Here is a 12456-nt window from a genome sequence, read left to right as displayed (position 1 = left end):
CCCGTCAGTGCAAGGGAGGGGGTTATAGTATAACACCGTATTACACGATAAGCGTTCAATTAAGATCATGTTATATTTCATTCAAGTCAACACGATTTCAACCACCAATGCCAATTAATTGTTACCATCTCGAAGCTGCTATTCGACCCAGACTTCATCGAGAGTCTCGAGCAGCTAATCCGTACGTTCGCTGGTGGCGTTGTCAACGACTGTGCCATTGTCAGCAGCCCGCGCATCCTAGACTTAACAGAATCGGCCATACATGCCATATTTGGCAATGAACCAGTCCTCGGAGTCTTCAGAGAAGACGCACTTGCCAACCTGGAACCCACCACCAGGCCGTGGTCAACCACACCACGACCGTCTCAATTGATGGGGGTCGCGGATTTCTGGCGCGTGTGTAACTCACTTGATCTGAGCGCTTCCACTCGTGGAAATGTGATCTTTAAAGGATTTATAGATGCCCACATCACCTGCTTGAAGGTACGGTGCTAGGCCACCCGGAACCACCGCCATTGTGATCGCCTTTCCCGTTGGTGTGCGACGGTAGTTGTAAACGATGATCGGCTGCCGATCTCGTACTTTGGACAAGAGTGCAAGCGCCCTGGCAGGACCGGACTCGTCGATTGTTTGCCGCCGTCGGACACGCGAATGCACAAACCGTTGTTTGCGCAATGGCTGAAGCATTGGCCAGGAGAACAGGAAGCTCCAGCGAAGGTTTTTAGTTTCCAGCTAACGTTCGAATGTCACTTTTGCTTTGAAAGCGGTACTGACTACAAAGTTAACTTTAGCATTGCCAAGACCGCTATGTCTGGCTCGACTCAACGCGACGCCGACGGCGACTTCGTCATTTCCGTAGGACAACCCGTGTTCGAGTTCATCAAGGCCCCGAAGCTCGAGGACTGGAGCCAATCGGCAATCGTCAAGTGGCGCAAGGCACGGACCCAGTATGAGTCCCGTGTGCGCCAACGTTGCGTAGATAGTGGTGAGTCGTTTGCCCGAGCGCTCGCCTCTGTGAAGGATTCGTTCGACGTGAAGCTGCTGAAGGTTGTGAGCCTGTATGAGCTACAATCGACGGTGGAGGATGTAACGGAGGATCAGTTGGTTGAGCTGATCTATGATCGCACCCAGAACGTGACGAACGAGTTCGTCCCGGATCTGGATGGGTTCTTTAGCAAGAACCTGAAAATGGACCTGCGAGAGGTCGATTTCGATGCCCGAGTCCTAAAGTACTATCGCGACTTTTCCGAGCTGATTGAGCAGCATGGTTTTGGTCGGCTGCTCTCTGTGGGGCTTCCAACTGACGCCCAGTTCGAGGATCGCATGAAACGCCGCTGCAACATCCTTCTGGACAACCTGGAAGCGCAGGCGTTGCGCGATGATGTTCAACGGTATGTCAAGTATGAGTGCCGTTCAGCGAGGAAGAACGACTTCGAGCTGTTTCGTATCATCAAGGAACGCGCAAGGACCCAGCATAAGTACCACGTTTTGAGCTTGGCGTACAAGCAGAAAACGGAAAGGAGTGGTGACAAGAAAGTCCCGGTCAAGGACGCCAAGGACGCCACTCCTCGCAAGAACCGCGAGCAGCACGAAGGCAGTGCCCGCGAGAAGCTGAGGATGAACGACAACCCACAAGCCGTACGCAGCAGGTGCTCCACTGCTCCAACGGATGGCTGCTTGCATTGCGGAGGTGCTCACTGGCTGTGTGAGTGCCCATCTGCCAGTGAGGAAGACCGGCGCAGAGCCCTAGAGAAGCTGCGCGCTCAACGCGAAGGGGCCCGGGTGCGCTCGAAGGCGGTGCGCGCTGACAACCAGCAGCGCGCTAAGATTGGTGAAGTGCTGGTGAATGGGATGGTGACTGCCCCCCTACTGCGCGGACTCGGGGTCCGATAGCAGCGTCATCCCCAAAGCCCTAGTGGATGGGCGGTGATGTCAAACTGAAGCCGTTGGCCGAGACAATGATGGTGACGGTGGCGGGTGGAGGGCGAGTGGCCGGCACGCATGAGGTCGAAGTCCATTTGCAACTACAGACGGCTGCTGGCACGATGCGTGTCTCACATGTCCCATGTTAGGTAATGAGTGGAGTTTTTGCTAGGTGACGACACGCTGAAGTCACTCGGCATCGACGTGGATCGGCAGCTAGAGCAATTGACAAGTGGATACCTGATGGCGGACGAGGACCCTTTCAAGATCGAGGAAACTACAACCAATGGAATCGTGCAACATCAGCTAGACGCAATGCTCGCCGACGCCAAGCGTGAGGGATTTGATCCCGACCTGTTTGGTAAGTTGCGCCAGTCGGTGCTCGAGTACAGTGATGTCTTTGCTCTTGATATTGGTCAAGACCCCTGCGAAGGTTGAGCCGCTGAAGATTACGCTGAAGCCTGACGCTGTCCCGTTCAGGGCGAAATCATGCAAGTATGCCCATGCGCAACGTGAATTCCTACGGCGTGAGCTTAAGCGCCTGGAAGATCTGGGGTACATCCGAAAAAATAATCACAGTGGCTGGGCTTGTGCTGCTGTTCCCGTTGCCAAGCCGGGCAACCCAATGGAGTTTCGCTTGACCATCGATTATCGGCCCGTCAACAGACAAACGGTGCCTATAGCAGGTGCTGTACCCAACATTGACAACTGCAACTCTGTCTCTTGCTGGAGCTTATGGGTTCTCGGCGTTCGACTTGCCGAACGGATTTTTTCAGTTCCTGCTGCATGAATCGAGCCAAGAACTGATGAATTTCGTATCCGAGGGTACTGTCTACTCGCCTACAAGGGTGTCAGGGTGGTATTGATTCGTCACTGCATTTCCAGAACCAGATGCAGAAGATCTTTGTTGACATGCTGTACGCTAGTCTTCTCTTATGGATCGACGACATTCTCGTGCATGCCAAGTCTGCCCAAGCACTCTTGGACACGCTGCAGTGTTTCTTCGAACGTGTGCGTTCGTACGGATTGCGCCTGAGCGCAATTAAAAGTTGTTTGTTTAAGAAGGAAGTTAAGTGGCGCGGGCGTATGGTCAGTGGTGCAGGCATTGCACATGACCCAGCGCGCTTGAAGGCGCTCGTGGACCTTCCTCTCCCAGTGACTGGAGCTGACTTGCAACAGTTCCTCTGCGCTTCAGGATGGCTGTGCGACACTCTCATGGTCTATGGTCGAGTATCCAAGCCTTTGCATGACATACTGGAGTCGGTGCCGTCGACTGTCGGTCGCACTCGCCGCCTCGCGGCTGGGGTCACTATGGATTGGAATAACGATGAGCGCATTGATTTTGACGCCATCGAGCAGCTGATTGCATCGTCACAGCCTCTAGCATTTCCTAGCGGTGTGCGTGTTTACCGATGCCTCGGAGGTTAGTTGGGGTCTCGTTGTCACTCGAGTCCAGCCAGCATTGGACTGATGATCTCGCGCCATGGGAGCAAGCTCACCAGTTGCTCGTTTGTAAGAGCGGGATTTTCTCCGGGTCTGCCACGAATTGAAGAATCATTGACATGGAAGTGTTCCCTATCATGTGGGCCTGTATGCACCTGACCTACCTACTGCTTCGACGCCTCGGTTTTCGCCTATTTTGTGATCATAAGAATTTGATTTACATTTTGATCCTTCGGTTGAGTTGAAGAGCCACACTCGTGGGCGTCTTCAACGTTGGGCACTCGTGCTCGCAGGGCCACTCTACGTGATTGAACATGCGGATGGAGAGCACAATGACTGGTCGGATCTCCTTTCTCGGTGGGGTGGCTCCTCCGATGCCTGACGGACTGTGGGGCGATGCGGGCTCCAAAATCAGGGAACAGCCTCGCGGCTAGACCTTGATCTCAGACCACTCAACTCAGAATCTGAGATCAGGTCTCAGATTCCAAGCTGGGTGAGGCGTGTATTCCTCACTCTTGCAACCCCTTGTCTCAGTTCTTCCTAAGGATACACTGTGGGCCCAGACTTGCGTCGGCCACACCAGCTGCCACCGAACTCGAACGTTCCCAGGTGGCCCCCCAGACGAAGTTTGCTCCTTGCTTGGAAGGCCCTTGTACGCACGGTGCGAAGTCCGCTGTGCCCCGTTTTCTTTAATGTAAACACGTCCACTTCACACACACTTAGTTCACTTCTCTTCTCAGGCCCTTGGACTCTGGGCCTTAACAGCCTCCTCCTTGCTCAGCGACTCCGGCTTCGAGTCGCTTCCAGTCACGACACTTCCTCCGGCGGCTCAGACTGAGAGCCGCACAACGGTCTTCACTCGCCCCTCAGACCAGAGTGGCCCCGAGAGTTGGATCGGCTTGATCCTGTCTTGATCCAGGGTTCTCGCTCTGCACCCTGGGACTTCCGCGCACCACGCCTTGATGTAGGCGACACAGCAAAGCTGGGAACCACTATCTCAGACTATTCGCGCCACGCGGATACCACTAGCAACCCCAGAAACCACTATCCCAGGTGTTGTTCTGCCGAAACCTCAGAGCGGAGCGCCTTCCGTCCGAAAATATGAAGCACCGCCAGGAAACCAGCCAACCAGCACGAAAACCCAGCAAAACCAATGTCCCGCGTGTGGAAATACAACAACGAAGGCAAACCGGGCCGAAACACGAAAAGGCTTGGCTGTTGAACTTGAATTTATTTGGAGTTAGCTGAGCTTGACCGTAGAACACTCGTAGCGACTCTACTTGACCTTGCGCGCGCCGCCGGGGACAAGGACTTGGTCCCTGTGAAGCAACACGCCCGTCGGCGCAAGACGAACTCCGCAGCTTGCGGTCTTCGGGGCAAAACAAACTCTGATTATTATCATGCACATGCACATACAAAGGGCCTATCAAGTAAGGGTGCAAACATCTCCTGGGTACACCTTGAACAAGGGCGAAATACCACTAAGCTACTGACTTGGCGGCGCTCGTGAATTCGCGTCATTGCTTTGGCGTCCTTTCATTGGTCTGTCTGGGTCTGTCATCACTTGATTACACTGATTACTCTGGGTACAAATAAGGTGTAATCCAGATGACGCCAAGATCCTGTGGCTCCAATTGGCCCACTCCAAAGGCGGCTGGTCAGGCCGAATCTTGTGTGCCAGACACCAGGTGCCGAAAAGCCACAATGGGGCGACCCTTCACAGCGACCCTCCAAACGGCAACCGCCAACTTCAAAGAGCAACTACCGCAGATCCCAGACCGGCAATGTAGCCATCTCCATGTAGTCACTTCATATACGAGGCCATGAAGTCGCATCCCAGGTCCTGCAGGCACGCCGCAGACTCGCAGTCACGTCCTAGGCTCGGAGCAGCAGCTGTCTTTCACCAGTCTCCACTTAACCTCCCAAACTCCGTGTATCCAGATCCCAACTTGGGCCGACAATGGCTGAATCTCAGTTTGGCCCAAGTTCGAAAACCTGAGCTGGGGGCAAAATTACGGTACTGATTCCATATCCCACCTGTAACACCGATTTGCCGAGTCTCAGTTTTGACTCCAATTCGGGGACTGCCAGGCCAGAAACCTGAGCTGGGGGCAAAAATACAATACTGAACCCATATCCCAGCGGTGGCATCAATTTGCCGTGTCTCAGTTTTGGCTCGGATTCTGGGTCTCTGAGGCTGGGAATCTGAGCTGGGGCAAAATTACGATACTGATTCCATATCCCAGCTGTGACACCCCAGAGCCGAGATGAAATCAGACGCCGCACGCCACGCTCTCTTCCCAGACTCCAGACTGAACATCTCAGGGTCTGGTGCACAGACAAACCTCAAACCGAACTCCAAACCGCAAAGTCTCAGACTTTTGACATCACCCTCAGGTCCGAGAACCCCTGGCACTCCAAACTGTTAGGTCGCCAATCAGAAATCTGGGATCTGAGACTTAAGCAACCATGTGACTCCGAATCACAGATCCAAAAGGCCAAAACTCAGTTCTCTGCCCAGGGTCCGATTCAAGGCCTGGAACCCCAGATCTGTGGCCTCTAGAGCGAATCTCAGACCTAAGCCCCCAGACCGAATTCAAATATCAGACCTGGGGTCCGAGGTCGCAGCATCTTGACGCCCACAGAGCCCAGTTTCCAAATGTAGCCAGTCCAACTTGAAGTCTGTACAAAGACCAGACTTGGATAAACAAATATCCACGTTTCAAGTGACATGTGGCCGGTACGTGGTAGGGTTTGGGCTTCTGACTGATGGGTCCTAGCCTAGAATTGGCTGGGACCTCGTCACAACTGTCACGCGCTGCAAAGCCATTACCCACAGCCGCACATGTGACGAGGCTCGCTCGGATCTTTCCGGTGAACCCGTCAATAGCCTACCGCCAACGCGCTCTATGTCCCACGCACGACCCTTAATGGATGGGAGGGGGCAGCTGGCTTCAAGGAACCGTCACTTCAACAAGAACTGGCTCGGAGAACATGGACACACTCAGCCGAAGCCCCAGGTCTCAGCTGGAAGGCTCAGCTACTTCGCTGAGACTGCTGTGGCTCTGAAGCCATGATGACTGAAGTTGACTATGGATTGGCTTGACTCCTCTGAAGTCTGGATTGCGGTCACCCCGCTGAGCTACGTTGAGCTCAGTCGACCCGGATAGACACCTGTTGGTGGCTGGATGCGTGGCAAACTGAGCCGATCTGGTCTCAGCCGCACTCGCTGCGGCTCGGCTGAGAGTCGGTCAACTTGGGTGGTGAAGGTGCTGAAGTCTCCAAGTCTCAGCTGGAAGAACTGAAGTCCCCGGGTCTCAGCTGAAGCCAGTTGGTTTCAGATCTCACTACTCTGAGCTTGGGTGGTCTCAGCTGGAACAGCTGGAATCTGTATGTCTCGGCTCAGATGTTTCAGCGGGATGTGCTTGGGCTCAGCGGACGCTCCGGAGTCTCAGTTTGGCGACCCAGGTCTCAGATGATGCGGACACTGGTGGACATTTATGCCGGGGGTCTCAGTTGGAATCTCGCCTGAGACTATGGGGGCTCAGAGTGGCCGATGGGTACACGGTGAATGCGCGCTGTTGGAGGGTCGCGTCATCAAATGATGACGGACTCATATATCAGCCGGGATGGGACCAGCTGTACCCAGGTACGACACACTTTCGACCAATGAGTCACCGGGGATCAGCTACTCATCACTGAAGCTTCGTTGAAGATCTGCCGAACCCATGCCTGACCACGCTGGATTTTGCTGAGCTCGGTCTATTATTGGCTAAAACTCAGGTTGAAGCGCCGACTGCCTTAGGCACACTGGCAGCTCTCAGGATGGTCTTAGCACCCTTTATGGGTGCTCTCTGAACGGCGCTGTGCGCCCCCACTTGATAGGTCTTTGTTTGCATGTGTGATAATTGAATCAGAATCGAATTTGCCCCGAAGGACGCAAGTGGGAGTGTTTCCTTGTGTAAAAGGGTGCCGAGGACTGGTTCCATCAAAACTCAACCCCATATAGTCTTTTTGGGTGTGCCTCGGTGTGAGGAGGAGCTTAATTAGCTATTTTATATTATTACGTGATCTGGACGACATTACCGACACGTATTTCGTATTTTCGGGGAGTAGTGACTCTCCTGAGGTTTCGGCGGAGCGACTACGCGGGGGCTGAGATAGTCTCAAGTCTTCAGTGCGGTTGCTGAATTTCGCTCATTTTGGAGCGTGGTGCGCGGGCGTCCCTGGGTGCAGAGCGAGAACCCAGACTACGGACAGGCTCAAACCGAGCCAATTTTCTCGGGGCCACTCTAGGTTTGAGGGGCGAGTGAAGACCTGTGGAAGCGGCTCTCAGCTGGAGCCGCCGGATGAACTAAAGAAGCTATGGAGAGCAGGTCCAAGGTCTCGGAAGAGGTGGACAAGTTACGTGTGGAGTGTCGTGTTTTGTATTGGAGACAACCCGGGGCAGATTGGGTTGGACACGTGCGAGCTGAGACCTGTTGAGTGGGGAGCAGGTTTCGTTTGGAGAGTACTGGAGACATCTGAAGTGGGAGCAAGGTTGCTGTGGCTGGCTGACGTCTGGGCCCAAAGCGTAGCCCTAGGAAGAACCGTCAAGGGGATCGCAAGGGATGTGCACACGCCGTGCCTGACCAAGGACCGGAGCTGGGAAGTTTCATCCGAGCCGTTGTTGGACTCAGCTGAGGTATTTCAGCTGAGACCCCAAGACTCTGAGCCTTCTGAGCTCTAGTCCGACGTTCGGCGGTCTACATTTATTCAAGGTTCGATCTGGAAAGCCGGGAATTTGTCCGCACCTCGCCACAACTGGTGCGCGTGCCCCGATCAGGAAACGACTTTGGACGGACGAACGTCAGCTATGTCGACTGAAGCTAGTTCAAGTGTCTCCAACACAAGTGGTGAGAAGAGCGAGACTTCGCTGAGGCGGAGTCTGAGCGTTGCTGGATTGCCGGCTGAGGTGGTGCCGCAGGAGGCTGAGAAGTCCAAGTCGAAACGATCGACTTTTGAAGTCCCGGCCCTCAGCGCTGAAGCGGAAGCGTCAAGTGAAGCTGAGCCAAGCGCTGAATCCGAGACCCACTGAAACCGGAAAATGTTGTGCCGCCGCCGGATTCGCCTGAGACGAAGAGGTCTAGGACGGATCAACGTGGTGGAGCGGGCACTCAGCCGAGCGCTCGTGTTGATGAAGGTCTGAGTGAAGGAGTGCCCGCGGAGAGCAAAACTGAAGCTTCCCAGAGTGAATCGAAGGCTCAGACCAAGGATTCTCAGCTGCCAAGTGCTCATCCGGAGCCAACTGCTGCGACTCGTCGCAGTAGCCAAGTCGAGGGTGGTGCGCTGAGCTTGCTGGGAAGTCGTGAGGTGTCTTTGAGGTCGCAAGGCTCAGCGGAGGCTGGGACGGGACCAGCTCGGTTCAGTTATGCGTCTGGAACTGGTTTCTTTGGCTCAGGAGGTGGTGGAGCTTGGTCAAGTTCTCTTTGGCCGGAGCAACGCCCCTTTCAACGGCTGAGTGGAGTCCCCGATGGTGCAGAAGCTGGAACGCTGCGCTTGGCTCAGCTGCCTGAGATGACGGAGGCTGAGATGACGGAGGCTGAGATGATCGCGTATGGCCGATCTCAGCTGGAGATGTGGATGTCGGTGCCTCCTGAAGTCGTGCACCCTGTTGATGTGGCGTATACACCGCGTCATAAAGGTTATGACCTTTGGGGGTTCATCCGAGCTGCTAGTGCTACGGCCAGACACCTAATGTTGGTGACTCGGTCACCCTCGGCGAGATGGCTGAATGTTTTCCACGCTGAGCGTCGACGGATCCCTGTGGTGTCTGATCTGAAAGCCATCCAAGTCTCGCTCAGAGTGATGCCGCCTATCGCATGTGTCGCCTTACTTCAGACTATGCTGCATGAGGCTGGTTATGAATTTCTGGATCCAGGATCTGGATGAAAACGAGTACGAAGTGAGAAAATTACTATACTGTATGAGTTCTTGCGGGATCGCACGAGCCGGAACCGGTTCGGTGTGATGCAAACTCACGATGAGTAGCAGGGCCCTGATCCACCAAAGTGAGTTGGTCACTTTGAGTGGAGGGTATGGTGATGGATCTGCGGGGAGGCCGTAGATCGATGGACGGGGAACTGTGTATTTTGTATTTTATATTTTTGATGACGAATCCGGTGCTTTGGACATCAGAATGGAGCAAAGGAAGGTGAACTATGGAATGGTCTGAGCCCAGATCCACCGTTTCCGACCGAGGTCGTGCGAGTTTGGATCTGAAGGAATGGGCTCTGGATCTGGGACGAGTGCGTGAACTGGGTTTTACTGATGGAATTACACCTCATGACGAACGGAACTAATGAAATGGAGATAATGATGACAAGGTGATAACGAAAGGGGTGGATTCAAGAAGTTACGCTACGACACGACGACTCAGGTTACCCCGCACCCGGTTACACGATGTGAGGCGTAGATCCCGACTTCACCCGGGCTGGTGCCTTTTGATTTAGCCCTTACACTTCGGTGATGGCGTAGCCGTTGTAGAACTTGGCGGGAATGCGTACGATTTGGCGCGCCGGATGGTACTGGGGTGTGTCGCGGTATGTGTTGCGCCATGGATCTTCGGCATTGCACTCATCCGAAGCCTCGAGAAGGTCAGTGGGCTCAGGCCGATGTAAATTTGGATCTGCCAGGCGGGCCTGCAGGCCAGGGTACCAGGTCACCGTCTCGGTGCGCTTGGGAAGTGCAGGAAATATGGATCCAGCAAAAGATCCAAGTTTCCCACATGACAATTATTAGCTGCTCCAGGATCTGTTTCCAAGCCCGGCCTGCATGGGATCTCCGGTTGTTACGCTCCTTGAGGAATGCGGCGAGCCATGGATACGCCGAGATCATCGCATCCGTAACCGGGAAGTTGTGGGTGGATTCCCAGTAAGACATCAGGTGGTTTTCCTCGTAGATCCTGTTAGTCTCGAGTAACCCACCCAGTCGACCGCCCACGCCCGCCGTAAAGGAAAGTGAATCACCAGTACTCTCCAGGATCTCCCACGGCGTCGAGGTGTAAAGCGTCTCCCCATTGTCCTCAGTGATTAACTCGGAGAAGTAACCATTGGATCCGTACGAACGGCGATTGCCTGGATCCAAGAACGGGAATAACCAGCCGGGGGATGTGGGCAGCACGAGAAACAGCACGCCGATCGGCATGGCGGCCATAGTCAATTCGCTCAAGCGGGCTACCAACCACGGGTAAGATTCGGCGATAATCAGAAACTGGGGCGCTCCCGACCGGGGATGCATCGCTCTCCTGGGCCGAAACGCGCAGCGGGAGCCAGTGGATTGAACGCCGGTGGTTGGCGGGCTGGATCTGAAGTTCTTCGCGGACGTGGATCTGGGCCCCGACCACGTGGATCTGGAGTTCCTCGCGGGCGCGGATCCGGATCCCGGCCACTTGGATCTGGAGTTCCCCGTAGGTGCGGATATGGATCTCGGCGTGGATCTGGTCGTCATCCCCGCCTGGGGTCCGCCGGATCCGCCAGCCGTGGGTCTGCGAAGAGGAGAATCGTGCTGGCGGCGTCTCTCAGCCGAGCGTGACTGGGACAACGCTTCCAGGGTCTGCGCCTCGAAGAGTTCGCTCATCACTGCCGCCGTCACTTCGTCCTCCTCCTCGACACTGGTGGCAGAATCCCCACGCGCCTGTTTCTCTTCGCCAGGATCCTCGTCGGGATCCTCGTCCCCAATACCGGCGTCGTCGCGTTCAAGCGCGGTGGGGAAGACGCGACGCTTGGCAGGTGGACTTGGGCCTGGATCGGAGGAAACACCCTCACCGCGGGCGCGCTTGGAAGCTGCGAGGTCAGCTCGTCTTCGGGATCCACCCTCTTTCTCCAGATCCGGATCCGAAGGGGCGGTCTCCACGTGTGACGACGAGAACCCCGAGGTCCCGATCCGAGACTCTGGATCTGGGCGGTGTGGATCGGGCGTTTCACCTGCTGATTGTTGGCTGGCAGGCGTGAGAGGAGCGTTGCGAAGCAAGCTAAACAAATACGCTGGATCCAGCGTCTCCTCGACTGCAGCGGGGCACGTACCGGCTACCGCGGATACCATGGCCAGCTGCCGGCGTGCAATTTCATGTTCTCGCCGCAGATCGTCGTGCTCTTGACTCGAGACCGTGAGATCCTGCGCTAGGACACGACGTTGGCTCTCGATACCCCGGATCCGCTGTCCCAAAGCGTTCAAAACCGCTAGCCGTGGTTTCGAGCTCCGCGAACTCGGCACGAAAGCAAATCCACCTCTTGGTCGGAGGCGTCCCTAGCCTGGATCGCCCGATCCAAGTCCGCCATAGTGCCCCGGTGTACCCCCCCCCCCCCCCCCCGCAAAGTATTTAGCTCGGATCTGGCTTCGCGGTGCATCCGTTGATTCGCTTGGAGGTCGTCTTGCAGCCGATCCGCTCGCCGAACCGCCTCGTCAGCGGTCGCTAGGGCGCGATCCTTCTCCTTCTCGAGGTCGTGCTGATGGTGGGCCGGTGGGTCCTGCTCCATGGACCCCAGCTCTGCATACGCCTGGCGCAGAGCCCCTTGGACACGATCCAAGCTGCCCTCGACGATGTCCAGGTTGTAGAAGAGGTCGGTCCTGTCCTGTTCCACTGCCTCGCGCTGTTCCTGGAGATCTTGGATCTCGGCTTCGGCCAGATCCACCTCGGAAAGGAGACGCTCGTTATTTTCTTCCAGGTGGGCCCGGGTACGTGCAGCCCGATCAAGGTGTCGCTCGAGGTCTTGGATGTCGCGTGCTTGGTGGGCAACTTGGATCTGGAGTCCCTGGATCCGGTCGTTCTCCCCGGTGCTGAGTGACGAATGTGGTCAATCTCGGCATGGAGGCGCTGTAGCTCGGCGGCCTGCTCTTGGAGGTGCTCCTCGGCTCGGCGGAGATCCTGCGTCTGGCGAAGTAATAACGCGGCGACCTCTTGTTGCTCTTGGTTTGCTACATCACGCGTAACCACGGCGGCTCGCAGATCCGTCGTCAGCTGATCTCGGCTCGAGGCTGCACCGGGCACCGATGCCGAGCGAGTGTGGCCCAGATCCAGCCTGGGGCTGTGAGTGGGAGGACGCTGAGGTG

The 12456-nt window shown here is 55.7% G+C and overlaps 2 protein-coding genes across 2 annotated transcripts; both read left to right on the top strand.

Annotated features, from left to right (window-relative positions):
* Positions 1-807: 807 nt before the first annotated feature.
* IUM83_05249 (uncharacterized protein) lies at positions 808-1893 on the top strand (the record flags this gene model as incomplete). Its single annotated transcript, XM_067929377.1, has 2 exons — positions 808-1649; positions 1725-1893. The coding sequence occupies 2 exons, from the start codon at positions 808-810 to the stop codon at positions 1891-1893; spliced, it is 1011 nt and encodes a 336-aa protein (XP_067799627.1).
* Positions 1894-11855: 9962 nt separating this feature from the next.
* IUM83_05248 (uncharacterized protein) lies at positions 11856-12191 on the top strand (the record flags this gene model as incomplete). Its single annotated transcript, XM_067929376.1, has 1 exon — positions 11856-12191. The coding sequence occupies one exon, from the start codon at positions 11856-11858 to the stop codon at positions 12189-12191; it is 336 nt and encodes a 111-aa protein (XP_067799628.1).
* Between the last annotated feature and the right edge of the window lie 265 nt (positions 12192-12456).

The sequence above is a fragment of the Phytophthora cinnamomi genome, assembly GCF_018691715.1.
Source record: "Phytophthora cinnamomi strain GKB4 chromosome Unknown Contig4, whole genome shotgun sequence".
Taxonomy (NCBI): Eukaryota; Oomycota; class Peronosporomycetes; order Peronosporales; family Peronosporaceae; genus Phytophthora; species Phytophthora cinnamomi.
The sequence above is the reverse complement of the archived record's forward strand: the minus strand, read 5'-3'. Positions and strand labels throughout refer to the sequence as shown.